Raw genomic sequence first — 19,159 nt, 5'->3', positions numbered from 1 at the left:
TACCCTTTAGGGTCATTATTTAGTACACTGCACGCGAAAAATACCTGTTAATTCTACTTTCGTTTCTTTGAAATGTCGTTTGATTTTTAAAAGCTGTACTAGTTCACCTTCATTAACATCAGACTTGAAAGACAAATGTTATTCCACAATTAACATTGCACGGGTATTTCACAACTGGGACTTAACCTTAAATCGCTTACCTAGTTGTTTATATATAGTGCCTGTGTCTCTATGGGCACGTTTGATTGAACAACTCGAGTTTCGAGAGTTAAAAGAGTACGTTGTAAATAAAACGTGCATTTCTTGAGTCTAGACGATTGATTTATGTTTTCCGCCACACTCAACAATTTTTCAGTTATCTGGCGGCGCCCAGTTTTTTTTTATTGGTGGAAGAGAGAACCCAGATACAATGTACCTGGGAAGAGACCACCGATCATAGGAAAGTAAACTGAGAAAATTTCTCACTTACACTTACCGGCGCGAGGAGAATTCGAACCCGCGCCGACAGAGGTGAGAGGTCGTGTGATTTTGAGCGCGATGCTCTAACCACTCGGCCACGGAGTCCCCCTGACACTAGACGACTAGTGTTGAACACGCGTTGGAAAAGTTTACTCCTGACTTTAGCGGGAGCATCAAGTGTTCAACATGCCGGAGAATGAAGAGAATAATGAGTTTGACATGTGAAATCTTAAGTTTTTGGGAATATAAAGCAAAATTACCATGAAAAAGATACATTTGGCTATAAAAGTTTAATTAACTGATGGGTTTTTAAAAAAAAAAATCATATATTTATTTGTAAGCATTGCTAGAGGTATGTTTTGTTTTCAATATATTGTAGATAAAGTAAATTGGGGGTGGGGGGGGTGGGGTTGAATTATATACCGTCTACGTTTGGTTTAATTTTGACGATATTTACACTATTTTAGTACTGTACGCACATGTACATTCCTCTAACAGGAATTAAATACTACTCGCTATTAAAATGAACTACCACTTATAAATAAATTGTCATTGATACAATTTTCACATCAAACACCATTTTTCAAAACAACACTAGAGCAAGAGTTGATGTTTTATTGAGTCTAGCTTCCGCATATGCACAGGTCTCACTCTAGAGTTACCCAATCAAATGTGCCCTTTGTGACGTTTTAACTCGACTTGACTGAAAAGGCCCCAGTGATGTTCCGATTGGGTAATTTATTCATCGGCAAGCCGAATTTATTGAAATCATCCCATGACTAATCGAACCTATTCGGCCATTTCCGTAACATCATGTCAATTTAGTTATCTCCGTTAAATTATTATGCAATAGAAAGCACAGGGAAACTTTAATCAAATAAAAAATTCTCTTAAAGGCATTTAAACGATCTTATCATTTAATCGTGTTTGAAAATGTGGTACTAAAACAGCAAAAACATTTCACAATCTGATCTACACTTGGATATTTTATTCACCATTAATGCCAAATGCTGTCTGGCGTTTTTCAGATGGATTGTTAGGCCGTTCTTGGCATACTGATTTTGACTTCGGATAACTCCGTTTAAATGATCAAGATATAGGGCTCAGAGCGGGTGTGGACGGTCAACAGGGGATGCTTACTCCCCGTAGGCACCTGATCCCACCTCTGGTATATCCAGGGGTTCGTGTTTGCCCAATTCTCTATTTTGTATAGCTTACAGGAGTTATGAGATTGATCACTATTCGTTATACCCATCTTTCATGTTAAGGGCAAACTAATAACTCAGCTTTATGACAAACAGGGTGGCTTCAGCTTCACCATCATCATCTACCCATATTCATGTAGCAGTACTTCATAATCACTTGCAAATGGAGTTTATGTCTCTCAGCTGATACAATATGTAAGGGCATGATCTGTATATGATCAATTTTAAATCGAAGCAGGCTACGACAACTTTGGTGGTGTTGCGGTAAATTCAACAGTGTCGGTTAAAGTCAGCATTTTGCAAATTCTATGGTCGTTATATAACGATCTATTTTACCAATACAATCTGTCATTGTGTCAAATGCTGTCTGACGTGTTTCATACTAATTACAATCTGATTAAAATCACCTCCTCTATCCGTTCCTCTTTTTAATTGTCGTGTAGCGTGTAGAGGAGTGGATCGAGGAGCTGATTTTAATCAGATTGATACTAATTGTTAGGTCGTTTACGTTTCACATTGATTTTGGCTACGGATTACTGTTTAATTGATCAAGATAGAGGGCTTGCGTCGGGTATTACAGGTCACATTATCCCACCTCTGGTCTGGTGTGTCCAGGGGTCCGTGTTTGTTCTACTCTTAATTTTGTATTCTTTATAAAAGGAATTATTGGATTGATCACTGTTTGTTATCTTACTTTTTCTCTCACTAAAACGTGCTTGAAATAAATGTCTCAGGATCACCATTCTGTGTGATTTATTAACCATACTCGGAATAAGGTAACAAATGAAAGGTGAAGATAACGAACAGTGATTAATCTCATAACTCCTATAAGCAATACAAAATAGATAGTTGGGCAAACACGGATCTCTGGACACATCAGAGGTGGGATCAGGTGCCTAGGGGGGGGGGGGGGGGGGTAAGCATCCCCTGTCGACCGGTCACACCCGCCGTGAGTCCTATATCCTGATCAGGTAAAACGGAGTTATTCGTAGTCAAAATCAGTGTGCCAAGAACGGCCTAACAATGAGTATGACACACGTCAGACAGCATTTGACCCAATGATAGGTTGTATTGACGAACTAGATTGTTATAACGACCATAGAATTTGCGAAATGCTGACTTCAATCGAGACAGTTGAAATCCCTGTATCATCAACTTGTTTGTCAGTAGCTTGCCTCGATTTAAAAACTGCCTATACACAGAACAAGCTGTTGCGTATCGAATCAGTTGAGAGATATAAACACCATATGCAGGTGATAATAGAATATTGCTACATAAATATGGGAAATTCACGATGGAGAAGCTGAAATCATACAGTTAAGTTGTCAGTTTGCCATTAATGTCTACTTTCAATAAAATATCTAAATATGAAGCAGAAGTGGACGACTCTGTGGTGTCCTTTATTTCGAGCTCACAGGAATATATCGAATCGACATATGAATGAAAGTTATTAACGTTAACAGAGAAAACGTCGTCGATATGTCTAAATGTCGAATTGAAGGCCACAGCAAGAGATTTGTCTTCTCACGTAGAAGTTTTTTTTAAATAAATTCTGCTTCAAAGGAATATAAAAACAGGCCAGCTAACAAAGGAGCACAATTCGTGCCCTTGGGAATTCCAACAGACTATTGGAAGACCTGATCACCAAAAACCACGAAGATGTTGTCAATGAGGAACTGCAGCATATTCTTTATTTTAAGGTTTTCATAAAATTCGCACATTGCACCGATCATTTCATCATCATTTGTAAACATTTCAGTTTCTTTTATCATTTCATGAATAGAATTTTGTGACTGGCGTTTCTTTTCTAGACCGAGAAAATAGTTTGTGGTGTTTTTTTTTACCATCGCTAAACCATTTTGCCCGTGATAAAATCTGTGCTCCCCGAGATTTTTCATCATACAAGTTGCTTAATCTATTTTCTAATTTTCTCTTTTTATTCATGTCAATTAATGTATGGGATAAACCTTCAATTTGAGTTATTTCACTCGCAATACATGTATTAGATATCAATTGTTTATATGGTGTTTTTTTTTTTTTTTTTTTTTTTTACGTTTAATAGAAAATGATATGGACAGATCCTTAATCGATAGTTTTATTTTTCCCCATTTATTAGTAGAAGAGCCTTCACTATCACTTATATCTTTTATTAATTTGTTGACTTGACTTTTATATTTTACATTTTAGAAGTGGCGTATTGAATTTCCATTAACCGTTTCCTCGCTCTCTGTTGTGTATTGTAGAACTGAATGTATTCTTCTTAGTCCTTTAAAAATCTTTTTACAGAAATAATGGGAATAAATGTAACAAATGGGGCAGTCAAATGCATAGGTATTACGTTGGTCATGACAAAATAGAAAATGTTATAACAAAAATTGGATGAAAGTCTATCTTGATATAGACACCTTATTTGAATCTTAGAAAAGAAGAAAATTAACATTATTTGCAAAATGTACCGTTACAATCACACACTTAACAAGTATTTTGAAATCGTCAGATAGATATTATATCAAAAAATAGAATAGGCTAATATTTAATTTCATATAGAACAAAACTGATAGGATAAATTGGAAATGTTAAAGATGGAGGACTAGGTATAACAGATGGTATATCGACGATTAAATCCCTAAAGGCTTCTTGGGTCCGCAAATTGAAAGAGACAAAACATTGTATATTGAACTATATAAATAGTTATCTTACTCCTAATAACATAGATGAAAGGTGAAGATAGCGAACAGTGATCAATCTCATAACTCAAAATAGATACTTGGGCAAACACGGACCCCTGGACACACCAGAGGTGGGATCAGGTGCCTAGGAGGAGTAAGCATCCCCTGTCGACCGGTCACACTCGCCGTGAGTCCTATATCCTGATCAGGTAAACGGAGTTATCCGTCGTCAAAATCAGTGTGCCAAGAACGGCCTAACAATCGGTATGAAACACGTCAGACAGCATTTGACCCAATGATAGGCTGTATTGACGAACTAGATCGTTATAACGACCATAGAATTTACGAAATGCTAACTTCAATCGAGACTGTTGAAACCCCTGTACCATCAACTTGTTTGTCAGTAGCTTGCCTCGATTTCAAAACTGACTATACGCAGATCGAGCTCTTGCATATCGAATCAGTTGAGATATATAAACACCATATGCAGGTAATAATGGAATATTGCTACATAAACATGGGAAGTTGACGATGGAGAAGCTGAAACCATCCCGTTTGTAAATTATGAATTATAAATTATCTGACAATGACTACGAAAAAAAAGACAAAACTACGAAATAATACGGACAATGTCTTTGTTCTATAAACAAGTATTTACATCCGTTAATGCGTGTAAACAAACACACGATAATCATAATAACGTACAATAACGTACAATTTCTTACACAATCAATATGGTCAAATCATCAATTTTCATATAAAGGCAAAACAATCTTCTTTCCTTACTGGTCGAAAAGTAAAAAGTAATATACTTTGTGTTAAGGATTTATTTTCAGATAACATGAAATTATTATTAAAAAAAAAAAAAAAAAGACTAATTGCATGGCTTTGTGAATATAAAATAATAAAATCAATTTTCAAGAAATACGAACAAAAGTGCGACTTCACCATATGCAGTCATCTAAAGATTTCAATAAACAATCACTGCCAAAACAAACATACACCAAAAGACTTTTATAACACTTTTATAAAGAACAAATTCAGGTACAAGCAAAGTATAAGAAAGAATTTGCAAAAGCAACTTATGTGATAGCAGTCTGCCTCGATTCAAAAATGACCATACACAGAACAAGCTCTTGCGTTTCGAATCAGTTGAGAGATATTAACACTATATCTAGGTGATAAATGGAATATGCTAAATAGATATGGAAAGTTGACGATGGAAATGTTGAAGCCATTCCGTTTGTCAAAAAGTTGAGTTGTCAGATTTCTATTAACATCTATTTCCAATAAAACATAAGTATGATGCAAATATGTAAGGCTGTGTGGTGTCTTTTATTTCGAGTTCACTGGGATATATCAAATCCACGTATGAATGAAAATGATTGTTCAAATAGTTCTCAATTTGTTCTCATGGGTTCAAATAGTTCTCATATGTTCAAATAGTTTTCAAAGTGTTCTCATATGTTCAATAATTCTTATTTGAAAATAAAAACCAACTCAAAGTTCTTAATTTTCTTCCTACAAAATTCCGCCGATAGGATCCCCGTGTATATAGTTTTATGTACAGAGAAGCGCTGGCATAAGACATTGGCTATATACGTGTTTATTATACCTCAGTATGAGAATTCTATGGAACGCGTGATCTGATTGGTCTAGACGGTCACATGCCAGGGATAACAAAACTTCATATCTCCCTCTCAAACATCATATTTCCCTATCATATTTACCCCTTGGGCAGCCTCGTGCATTTTCCATAAATTTAACGTCAAGGTAGACGAAGTGTATTGTGACGTCACAATAAGTCCGAGTCATTCTACTTTCATAGTTTGTAAGGCACAAAATATGCGGGTCTCTGATACACAGTTGAATGCATGGTTTTAGTTGATACAGAAAACCCAAGGAAGTTAATCTACATTCAAGGAAAATGGAAATACAAAAACTGGTTATCATTTCACTGTATTTCGTTGTTTGTATCTTCTACCGTAATACGTTGACGGCGCGGTTTTACCTTTAGGGCGATCTCAGCCATATAGATGAGCGGACTCCAATTTCAAATACATTTTTGTAGTCTTGCTTTGTTTCGGTATAATAAACAATTTATTGCATGAATGATCGGGAGATATGAAGATTTATTCACCCAAGAAAAATCATATTCCTCTCGGGCGTTGCCCTCGGGGAATATGATTTTTCTTGGGTGAATAAATTTTCATATCTCCCTCACTATCATGCAATAAATGTATATTATTATATAGCTAATAAATAGTTTAATATAAAATCTGCGTAAAATCTAGAGAATGTTAGCGTTCAATATCCTGAGAATTTATTGAAAGCTAACTTTACATTGCGTAAATTGTATGCGCCCGAAACATTCCGAGTATGAGCGTTCAATATTGACGTTACCGTAACGACGTAAACAAGCAAAAATGGCAGACGACGGTCCTCCGAATTTGACAGAGCCGGTATTTGATATTTACTTAAGCATTATGTTTTACTGTACATAAATTATGATGTCCCCATTTACAAAATCAGTTTGCTTCATGCATTAATGACGGGTTAAATATTGAACAGTTAAGAAATGCATGCTGTTATTGCACACTGGCAATATTGATGAATTCTCGTCTATTTTGGAGAAGTTTGAGTGAAAATGGATATAACTTAACAACCAAATACTTTAGCTATATAATAAAAGGGTTATTGAACTTATATAGGTGAATATTGGCACTCGTTGGCTGTCAAAATGCACTCGAAAGCTCGTGCATTTTCACAGCCAACTCGTGCCAATATTCACCGATATAAGTTCAATAACCCTATAATATCCACCGTCTATGAACGCAAAGTAGTCCGTGCGTGAAAATCCATACGCCATAATTAGGCAGAATGAGCAAATATCTTAACTGAAATTGTATCAAATAGTGTCATGTTTATACATTGTATGTTCAGTTCAGTTCAGTTTATTCTCTCAAACCATTAATGGTACATGGGGAACCGTAACGATATACATGTATGTACATAATAAATAACACTGGTCAGAGGTACATTACATAAAGAAGAATAAAAACAAAAAGTAAATACACATTTTGGTAATCTAGGAGGACAGACGGTATCATAAATTTTCAAAATAAACATACAGTTTTTAGCTCAAGTGAGCTTTTCTGATCAAAATTTGTCCGTTGTCTGTCGTCGGCATCGGAAACTTTTCCCATTATCATCTTCTTCTCAAGAACCACTGGGCGAATTTCAACCAAACTTGCCACAAAGTATCCTTGGGTAAAGAGCTTTCATGTTTATACAAACGAAGGGCCATGTCCCTTTCAAAGGGGAGATAATCACAAAACTGCAAAAATAGGGTGGGGTCATTTAAAAATCTTCTTCTAAAGAACCACTAAGCCAGAAAAGCTGAGATTTACATGAAAGCTTCCTGACATATTTTACATACAAATATATAGGATAAATCTTTAAAAATCTTCTTCTCAAGAACCACTGAGCCAGAAAAGCTGAGATTTACCTGAAAGGTTCCTGACATAATGCAGATTCAAGTTTGTTCAATTCATGGCCCCCGGGGGTTGGGTGGGGCCACAATAGGGAATCATAATTTTACATACAAATATATAGGAATAAAAAAAATCTTCTTCTCAAGAACCACTGAGCCAGAAAAGCTGAGATTTACTTGAAATCTTCCTGACATAATGCAGATTCAAGTTTGTTAAAATCATGGCCCCCGGGGGTATGGTGGGGCCACAATAGGGTATCAAAGTTTTACATACAAATATATAGGATTTTTTTTTTTTTTAAATCTTCTTCTAAAGAAACACCGAGCCAGAAAAGCTGAGATTTACATGAAAGCTTCCTGAAATAATGCAGATTCAAGTTTGTTCAAATCATGGCCCCCAGGGGTGGGATGGGGCCACAATAGGGGATCAAAGTTTTACATACAAATATATAGGATAAATCTTTAAAAATCTTCTTCTCAAGAACCACTGAGCCAGAAAAGTTGAGATTTACATGAAAGGTTCCTGACATAATGCAGATTCAAGTTTGTTCAATTCATGGCCCCCGGGAGTTGGGTGGGGCCACAAGAGGGGATCATAATTTTACATACAAATATATAGGAATAAAAAAATCTTCTCAAAAAGAACCACTGAGCCAGAAAAGCTGAGATTTACTTGAAATCTTCCTGACATAATGCAGATTCAAGTTTGTTAAAATCATGGCCCCCGGGGGTATGGTGGGGCCACAATAGGGGATCAAAGTTTTACATACAAATATATAGGATTTTTTTTTTAAAATCTTCTTCTCAAGAAACACTGAGCCAGAAAAGCTGAGATTTACATGAAAGGTTCCTGACATAATGCAGATTCAAGTTTGTAAAAATCATGGCCTCCGGGGGTGGGATGGGGCCACAATAGGGGATCAAAGTTTTACATGCAAATACACAGGAAAAATCTTTAAAAATCTTCTTCTCAAGAACCACTGAGCCAGAAAAGTTGAGATTTACATGAAAGGTTCCTGACATAATGCAGATTCAAGTTTGTTAAAATCATGGCCCCCGGGGTTGGATGGGGTCACAATAGGGGGTCAAAGTTTTACATGCAAATATATAGGTAAAATCTTTAAAAATCTTCTTTTCAAGAACCACTGAGCCAGAAAAGCTGAAATTTACATGAAAGCTTCCTGATATAGTGCAGATTCAAGTTTGTTCAAATCATGACCCCCGGGGTTGGATGGGGCCACAATAAGGGATCAAAGTTTTACATACTAATATATCTAGGATAAATCCTTAAAAATCTTCTCAAGAACCACTGAGCCAGAAAAGCTGATATTTACATGAAAGCTTTCCGACATATTTCAGATTTCAGTTTGTTAAAATCATGGATGGTGTCACAAGGGGGGATCAAACTTTTGCATACAAATATATAGGGAAAATCTTTAAATATGAGTCAAGTGACTCAGGTGAGGGATGTGGCCCTTGGGCCTCTTGTTGTTAATTTTTTCTTTTCTTTTTGGGTTGACATAAGATCTTTGAATTTGATAACATTAGGTCTATGTGAATAATATTTCCCAAGGTATAATTTCCTAACATCAGACAGTTTTTTACATTCCAGAATATAATGAAACTCATCTGTAATTTGGTTATTATTACATAGTGAACAAAGTCTCTCACACAGTGGTATTTCATCCCCCAACCTCAACTGGTAATCGATGATCTGTTGTACGAATCTTTAAAAACATATTTCGGAATTTCGGATAGCTGATTGATATAACTTTCAAAACCAAATGTTTGTTTAAAGATTCTGTACAATTGCCCTTTTGAAGAATTATTTATGTCACTGGACCATTTTTATATACACTGATCTTGTAATGTTTGTTTAATAATAGAATTTATCCCTTTAATAGTGAGACCTTGTTCTTGCCATATATAAGATAAACCACACATATCAAAGGGAAAGGCAACCCTAACCACATAGTTGCTTTTATGAATAAAGTATCACTTAATGATATCGTAATTGACAATCTTTAACTACAAAAATCCTTGCTTATCAATTAAATCAATATTAATCTATCATGTATTTTAAATTACCCGCCGCTAAGAGAGTGGCCATTGGAGTTTAATTTATGACGTTACACCGTTTATTCCGGTTTATTTCATCAGCAGCACTGTAAACATGACAAGTCACGAACAGTTAAGTTTGGTGCTGTATAGATTTGAGCCCGTACTTTCGCAAGAAGAAATTGAGAAAAGAAGACGTTCAGTCGAGTCGCAGACCAGGCAGACGGTACACGTTCTTCATACAAATGTCTCGAACCTCAACTTGTCATTACGCAAATGATGGATCCACAGTTATACGTAGTCTTTTCTTTTCAAATGACTTGGTTGAGTCGGGAATTTCGAGAGAGAAAAAACAAACAACCTTTTTTCACATCTCCCCTTCGCATTAGTGCAATTAACTGCTTGCAAGGAAGGCATCAACTTATTTATTCGTAAGATCTACCACATGTACATCTTTGATGATATCGCAGGTGCTTGGGTTCAGCCCCCCCCCCCCTCCGAATAAGCTACATGAGTTAATTTAAGTAATTTTTGTTGAAATTATTTCTAATGCATGTCAACAATGTCTTGCATACCCATAAAGTCCAAAATAATTCAAAATAAACCCTTCTTTAAAAAAAATACCCTAGACCACTGGTTATTATAAGTTCTGTTATATAATAACCAGTGAGGGTATTTTTTTTAAAAGGACTTATTTTGGACTTTATGAGTATGCAAGACGTTATTGATATGCATTAGAAATATTTTCAAGAAAAAATAATTAAATCAACTCGTAGCTTATTCGGGGGGAGGGGGGGGGATGATCCAAGCACCTGTGTATGATCTTAGAATCTCATCAAAACCAGAACAGACGGTGTGACGTCAAAATTATTGATTTTTGTGTTCTTGAATACAAAAGAGTTACATATCATGGCAGCCTCTATAGATCGCGGGAATTTCAATTTTTGACGTTTTCAAATTAGTACTGAAGCATATCAACAGAATTGTATGACGAATATTTATCATATGATTAATCCTATCATTTATCATGTAAAAATCTTTTGGGCTGCCTTTCCCTTTAAGAATTTTATGTATACAATCTAAGCATGCATTTCTTAAAATTCCATCATAGTGTAATTTAAATAGATGTTTATACAAAACATGCAATTTTTTTTTTTTTTTTTTTTTTACATGAAAACAGTTTGGCCCAATATGTAATCATTCTACAGTATACTAAAATATATATAGGGAAGCGACCTGTTTCTCCATAGACCATGTACGCTGGCGTGGAACTTACTAAATTGAATACAAGTTTTAATTTTTTTTTAATGTATACGTTCTACAACATCGAGGTTTCCAAAGCCCCATATTTCGGAACCATATATATATCATTATGTAATACTGGAAATACAACTTTATCAAAAAGATCAACTTGACAATCTACTGGTAATTCAAATTGTCTTATTTTTTTTATGATTCTTTACATGGCTTTTTGTGCTTGTTCACATAGATGTTTTTTAGTCTTGGAAAAAGAACCTGTGCTAGAAAATATAATGCCTAAATATTTGAATTCTTTAACATTTTCTATCACCAAATCATGGTAATAAAATTTTGCTTTCAACATATAACCCTTTGAAAATACTAGGGTTTTGTTTATACATTGTATGGCCGATAGAAGTGGCCATATAATACACCCCCTTTTACCACTGCTAAATCAGCATTCTTTGGGGCCACAATTCGCACACATGGAAAGCGTTTTGACATCAGAGATAGAAAACATGCGCTGTTAGCATGACCTCCATAGAGCAATATATTGTTTGTTTGGTGTTTTTCCAGATTCTTCTCAGTGTACTCAAGTATGTTTTGAAAGCATTCTTCTAGAATAAATCCAGCATTGATATGAAGTGTTTGTTCATTCAACTTCATATCGTAACCTAAATTGTATATGGCTTCAATTATTTCTTTCAAAGATTTTCCTTTCTTTTTTTGGTAATCTTCAAGAAGATAGCGTGCCATGCGAATTGTGAAATCGGCTGTAGTTTTTGCAACTTTCTTCGACATTTCTAGTCTTTTCATAAAGTCAATATAATCTGGATGGTTTTCTCCTTTGAAGTAATCCAGAACATCGTCTCCAATGATTTCCCCTAAAACATCAAGTACACGCTTACGAATATAGAATCCCCCTACTGTTTCTTCACAAGTTTGTCTATGCTGTTTGCCGTCTGGATCAAAACATACAATCGTTGCTTGGGTATTGCCTAAATAAAAAGTAAGTACTCAATAAAACAGCTTATCTCAATAAAATGATACCCTACGGATTTTTCTCGAAACTATACTACATAAAGGTCAAATTAAATTCCATCAATGACTGAAATATGTTTTGCGGATTTTCCTCGACTGTCGGGGTTCTCTTGGTTTTTTTTTTTTTCCTCCACTGATGCATATTTATTTCGATATTTTGGGTGACATTATGTGTGACGTCATATGCGCCCTCGAGTTTGAAAACACCTGTTGGCCATTTTATAAATAGATTACATTTGATCGACAAAACAAAACAACCCAAAAAAACCCCACCAATTATCACCTGAACAGATTGTAAATAATATTGCATTCAGATGTTCTGTTGTGCCGTTTGTCGGCAGAAAGGATTTAGACTGAGCCCCCCCCCCCACCCACCCCCACCCCCACCCCCCACACACAATTTTTCAAAGGAATGTGTAAGGAAAAAAGACGTAGATAATTTTTTGTTGGAAATAATTTTTTCTTGGAGGTAGGATATTGCGTAAAAATAACACCCAGTCACCTTTGTCCATGTACTTTTTCAAAAACCACTTGGACAGAGACAGTAATAAGCTGCGAGAAAATATATTTATCGAAGCTTAGCGCTGCTAGGCCTACGGCATATACATTCTGTTCTGGTCTTCAAATTCAATACACACTCGTATCAACTGACCTTGTAGCATCACATAACTTGTGCTCCAAGTTTCTATCAACAGGTAAATTTACAAAAAAATTAAAGATACAAAGTAATTGAACTTTAATCATAGATAATAAAATATTGTATTTTCTAACTTTAAATTGAATTATAAAATTATGCCTCATTTTTGTTTTTATTGAACTCGTAAAATCAAGTACGTTACGTGTAATATGACCCCTTTTCTAGTCTACAACCGCCTACACTACTTTGAACATAATCTAGGAATCACAACCAAAGATCGGTACAACATAGAAATATCGTGTTCCATAATTTATGTAATATAACAAGACGTTCTATTGACAATGAGTTCTTTTGATACAGACGATAGAAGAACTTGTACTTTGGGAGAAGCTAGACTTATTTCAGTCCCAGCATATACACTACGGTTTATACATAGATAATCTTACCTTGACTTTTTCAAACATTTACTTTGTATTACTACATGTACATCTTTAGATTTCAAAGTTAAAAAAAAAAATTCACTAATCAGATACTACTGAATCCAAGAATTACTGGTAATAAATTGGGAATTTTATATTTTGTCTGTGATATAAAAATATAAAATTTTCTAAACACCTATACACCGCAACATATATCTCTTCAAAATACCCCCAAGTACACTGTAGTGTTATCAAAGTGGGGTTTGTTTTTTTTTAATTTGCAATCATACAGTAAGCGGAACAGAAAGTATCTATGAAAAGATCCATAATACCTGTGCAAGTTGTTGCGAAAAACCACGAGGGAACATCATTAATATTGTCACCTCATTAACAAATAATATTGAATAACTCAATTTATCTTGTTGGGAACGGAGGTAAATATGACTTTTTAAAAACTTGATTTAAAAATGTAAATCAAAGAATTACTCGCAGACAGAAAGGCAGGAAAAGACGTCAAAAAAATTGACCAAGAAAACTCAGTTCCGCTTGTTCACATAGGGATTGAACAAGTCGAGTTAAAGTAGCCTGTTAACCAAAATGAAAAATTTGCATTTAAATGTAAGTACACAGTTGTCATTGATGCGTATATAGGAAACCTAGCAAATTATGGTTGTGAAGTTTGGGGCTCACATCCAGCAAATGATTTGGAAAATGTTCATTTGAATTTTTGTAAAAAAGTTTTATGTGTCAAGAAGTCTACTATGTCTATGATGGTCTACAATGAATTAGGACGGACACTTCTACATGTGCTAAGAAAGTATAGAATATTGAAATATTGGTTAAAACTAAAGAAGACAAATAATTGTATTTTAAAGAGTATTTATCAGGAAATGTTAGATGTTTGTGACTCAAATTCTTTTACTTGTTAGCTGACATATGTAAGAAATTTATTATACTCTTTAGGATTTGGATATTTATGGAAGTGTACTTATGAAAAACAAATTTTTATCTGAAGAAAAACAAGACTACAGGATGTGTTTATACAAGAAATTTGTAGTGTTTTTGAGACGTCACCAAAATGTAACTTATATAAATATGTCAATGAAGGTTTTAAATTACAATTGTATCTTACAAAATCTGTTCCAAGTACGTATGTTCAAACTATTAGCAAATACTGATTATCCTCACATAGATTAGAAATTGAACAAGGTAGATTTAGCAATATTCCAAGAAACGAAAGAAAATGTAAATTATGTTCAGAGAGTATTGAAGATGAATATCATTTCATATTAGTATGTCCTTTTTATAATGATTGTAGAAAACAGTATTTAAAGAAATATTATTATAAACACCCCTCCACTTTCAAGCTTATCCAACTACTATCAACCGTAAATATTACGAAATTATGTAAATTTGGTAAATACCTATACATGTATAAATGTTCATCTATGAGATCTCAGTTATTATAAGACTATCCTCAGTACCTATCCTGTCCATGTACATCAGTATGATATATTATGTTCTGTTACTATTTCATTGTATAATTTGTTGTTGTATATAATTTCTACCTATGAACTGTATGGTTCTTGGTCAATAAACAATACAATACAATACCTCCACAATACAACATCATGTATCTGCAACCGGTGGAGAAATGATGCCAAGCCTTGCTTTCCAGGGACAGGGAGTATCTCTTTATGTTATCATAGAAATAACGTATTGCGTCAATTTCTGATACAAGATGGATCTCGTTTACTTTTGTTCCAATCTGAAACATATTTCTTATCTGTTATGTACATCTACAATATCAAAACAGTAGGAAGCGATGCATTTTGGCAGGTAGACAGCAAACAACTTGTAATTACGAACACATATAGTAGAGAACACTTTTCATACCTTTTCTGTTAAGTTATCCTTTGCAATATTTCGAAAGTTTGTAGGAAGGATTATCACCAAACATACGTCTAACGGGGTTATAAAATCGGGTTCCAGGCACACGTTCTCAAATTCATCTTGGAGATACTGTATACAAGATATAATGACTTCTGAAACTGTCATGTCTGTCCCAGCGTCACTTGGTGAATCAGCTGCTGTTATTACCTAAATTATAGACAAAAAAGGCTGCTGACAAATAAGATGATATTACAGAGTTTTAACAGTCTCGTTTAAAAATTCTATGGTCGTTATGATATAATTAGCAAATACAACCTTTGATTAGTTAGAATACAGTCTGACGTGTTTCATACCAAATGTTAGACCGTTCTTTATATACCGATTTGACTACGGATTACTCCGTTTACCTAACAATTGGTATAAAACACGTGACACGGCATTCGATCTAATGAAACAAGATCGTTATAACGACCATAGGATTTGCGAAATGCTTACTTAATACGAGACCGTTGAAACTCCTCTAACATTAAATTATTTGGCAGTAGCCTACCTCGGTTCTGGTTTGGATTTTTTAAAAAAAATCGCAATCATAAGTTTCCTCTATTTGCTCGGTCAAAATGCAATTGATAATGGTTGTTTGTTTGTTTTTTGTTTGTTTTTTTGTTTTTTTTTAATACTAATAAACGTCCCTCTTGAGAATTGTTCACTCATGTGGAGGGGGACGTCACCACTGCCGATGACGGGCTGCAAATTTTTAGGTCTATGCTCGGCGCTTACGGCCTTTGAGCAGGGATGGATCTTTATCGTGTCACACCTGCTGTGATACGGGGCCTCGGTTTTTGCGATCTCATCCTAAGGACTGCCCCATTAAGTCGCCTCTTACGACAAGCAAGAGGTACTGAGGACCTATTCTAACCCGGATCCTCACGGGACAAATTGGTGATGGAATATTGCTACATAGATATGGGAAGTTGACGATGGAGAAGCTGAAGTCACCTCGTTTGTCATAAAGTTGAGTTGTTAGTTAGCCATTAATGTCTTTGTTCAATCCAGGTATGAAGCAGATGTGGTGTCTTTTCACTGAGATATTTCGAGTCGATAGATGAGTGAAAAAATATCATTATTAATAGATACAACGTCGTCAATATATTTAAATGTCAAGTTGTATTAAACACATACCGAAAAATACTGAATTGTAAAAAAAAAAAAGAAGAAGAACATGTATACTATATTCCAGGGAACGCTCCGATATCTTCTGGTAAAATATCAATGATTTCATTCGAATCCTGGACATTGCTAGTTATTAAATCTGCAGTTTAACTAGTGGATTAACTTATACATCAATCAACAATAGTAGAAATATTAACTTCAATAGTCTCTAAATGTGTGGGGAAAGTAACTTAGATACTTGATAAAATGTCGAAATTTTATATCACACTTAACTCTCATTCTGTTATACTTCTGCATAAGAAATTCTTAAAACCTTACTTTTAAGTTATCCTCTGAGAGTCTGCAAAGTCGAACGTCTTCTTTGCTAGCATTCATGTACATTCTCTCCGCATCATTTCCAATGGCTATTACTTTACCATTTTCACTAAAGAGTATGGAAATTTCTCCCTCTGAGAAAACTTTTTTCACGATTTCCAATTCCCTTATGGAGATCGCTCTATCAACATTATCTTGCAATGAAAATGCCAACTCGCAGTTTGAAGTACTAAGTCTCATACACAGTACCAAAAACTTCAAAGATCTATCTATAAACAAAATGATGACCGTCAATTTTAAACTATTTATCATATCATAACAGTGTATGGAGGGAGGCAACTAAAAAGTTCAAGATACTAATTTTCAACTCCGGATAATTATCACTTCGTTAATTATAAACATCTTCAAACAAAATAAATGTTTAGAATAATCTTTAACATAGTAATGATGATATAAATTTTACCTTTAGTCATTTTACATTTGTCCTCAACGCATACGAGGTTTTTAACGGTCAATTCTATTCCATTGGATAATACTGTCCATTGAAACATTCCACTCTTATTTGGACACCATTTTCCTCTCATGGCTTTGTCAATGTCCGAAAATGTACAAGTTATTTCGACTTTCGTTTCTCTGTCATTTGTAATAATAAATGTAACGTCCTCATTGGTTATTACGGATCCACTAGAGGAAATCAATGTCATGGATATTAGACATATCTCGTGTACCAGACAATGTGTTGGAACAGAATTTTGGCACCGAAAAACGTTTGCGTTTGATACAAGAACCTTAACTAGTGTATTTATGTTCTCTTGAAAGTCAAACATTGTTGCAGATTTCACGCATCGAAAAGAAATAGAAGTAGTGTGCGCGTCTACATGGTATGATCTTTTCCCAAGCTCATTAAGTCTTTGTAACATCGCCTTTGATATCAGGAGAAAAGCTGGCTTGTTATTATAATATAGTGATTGCTGGAAAAACGAAATCGCTTCGTTACGTGAATCTTTGTTGTGTTGTAAAGAATCTGCTTGATTTTGCAATGTCTTATCTTTCTGAAGAGAGAGAACATCTATCTCTCCCAAAAGGTCTTTTTCTCTTCTGTCTATGATTTCTTTTGCATTTCCCATTGTTGCTTCCATAGAATGTTTTTCATGCAACGCATGCTCTCTAATAAGTTGCATCTCCTTTTGGACACACTGAATGACATTTTCTATCGCCTTGACTTGACTTTCAATTTCAGAGTAGATAACGTTTGCCCTCAGTCTTTCCTTGCAGTAAACATCGCCCAGCAAGGATTGTTCATGCCCACAGTGATTGCGGAAGGCACATAATATGCAAACTGGCTTTCTGCAAGGCGAGGAACAGTAAATTCTCAGCATTTCCTTTTCATGATCACGTTGAGTGCAAAATACATCCGACGAAAACTCTGCTGGGTCATTGACCATGTTATCAGCAAAGTTTCGGCGGATAGGGAATAATTCATGATGTATAAGTTTTCGTATCTTTTTGTGGATCAAAACACACCCATAACAAATGACAACTTCACATTGTTTGCATCGATGTGAAAGGTCAGTGTTTTTTTCGCACATCCCGCATATCTGTTTCTCTCCATTTCTATGAAAATCAACATATGTATGGAGGTCCTTGAGATTAGGATCACTTGGAAGTTCGTCCAAGCCTCTTTCTTGAAGGAGATTTTTTTCGTAACAAACAGGACAAATAATTTCTTTGTCGATTATCTTTTTCTCGAGACAAGGAATACACAGGCTATGTAAACATGGAAGAAGGCGAGATAATCCAACAGACGTATTTAAATTGTCATTGCACAACCGACATTTCAGATATGTATCTGCTAATCCTTTGATATCCTCTAGAGTTAGAGCTTCCTTTTCCATTCTAGAACATTCAAATGCATGTCATATTATATTTACACTACTTTCGTTTTGTTGCTGGAGTTTGATCACAGCGCTACACAAACACGCAATAGCGAGCAGCCACGTATCGTGTAATGTGCTACAATACCCCCTACTAACGTTATTGTTATTTAAATTTACACCACGTGAATACTTTGATCCATTAAAAGGTTAATTAGAGGTGAGGTCAAATTCCGCAGTGAAGGAAACTGGAAATAAATCTACCAAATCTATAGCCATTTTCTAAATAAAGTTCAGGAAGTTAAAGTCATTTAAAGATCTAGATTGTATTAATAAAATGCAGTTTAACTGATATTTAGTCTTACGTTCTGGTTAAGGGGGGGGGGGGGGGGGGGGGGGGTCTGCGCCAAAGTGCGATGGTTTGTTAACGTTACGGACGCCAAAGTGCGATGGTCACGCCAAAGGCCGATGGTGCGGAGTTCAGTAACGTTTGTAACGTCAAGTCATTGTTACATCATTCTTAACGTCTTTCAAAATAAAACCAAAGAAATGCAACACGTACGACAGTAATGGCAAGGTTTACACTGCTATGTATGGTGTGATACGAAAAATTAGACAATTTAATTTATCTGTAGAATGCCAACTTCATCTATTTGATAAAGTGGTTGTACCTGTTTTACTTTATGG

At 35.1% G+C, this 19,159-nt stretch overlaps 1 protein-coding gene across 1 annotated transcript; it reads right to left on the bottom strand.

Annotated features, from left to right (window-relative positions):
• Positions 1 to 11,175: 11,175 nt before the first annotated feature.
• LOC125672238 (uncharacterized) lies at positions 11,176 to 18,615 on the bottom strand. Its single transcript, XM_056163713.1, has 5 exons — positions 17,062 to 18,615; positions 16,602 to 16,867; positions 15,117 to 15,320; positions 14,835 to 14,988; positions 11,176 to 12,121 (listed from the first exon to the last, which is right to left on the bottom strand). The coding sequence occupies exons 1-5, from the start codon at positions 18,491 to 18,493 to the stop codon at positions 11,517 to 11,519; spliced, it is 2,661 nt and encodes an 886-aa protein (XP_056019688.1). The 5' UTR covers positions 18,494 to 18,615; the 3' UTR covers positions 11,176 to 11,516.
• Between the last annotated feature and the right edge of the window lie 544 nt (positions 18,616 to 19,159).

This window comes from Ostrea edulis, chromosome 4 (assembly GCF_947568905.1).
Source record: "Ostrea edulis chromosome 4, xbOstEdul1.1, whole genome shotgun sequence".
In the NCBI taxonomy this organism is placed as follows: domain Eukaryota; kingdom Metazoa; phylum Mollusca; class Bivalvia; order Ostreida; family Ostreidae; genus Ostrea; species Ostrea edulis.
This window is presented reverse-complemented; position numbering and strand designations above follow the sequence as displayed.

Coding starts and splice junctions, on each gene's coding strand:
- LOC125672238 (XM_056163713.1), bottom strand. CDS start 18,493: ATGGAAAAGGAAGCTCTAACTCTAGAGGATATCAAAGGATTAGCAGAT. Junction 14,989..15,116: donor AGGATAACTTAACAGAAAAG/GTATGAAAAGTG, acceptor AATATGTTTCAG/ATTGGAACAAAAGTAAACGA. Junction 12,122..14,834: donor CATGATGTTGTATTGTGGAG/GTATTGTATTGT, acceptor CTTTTTATTTAG/GCAATACCCAAGCAACGATT.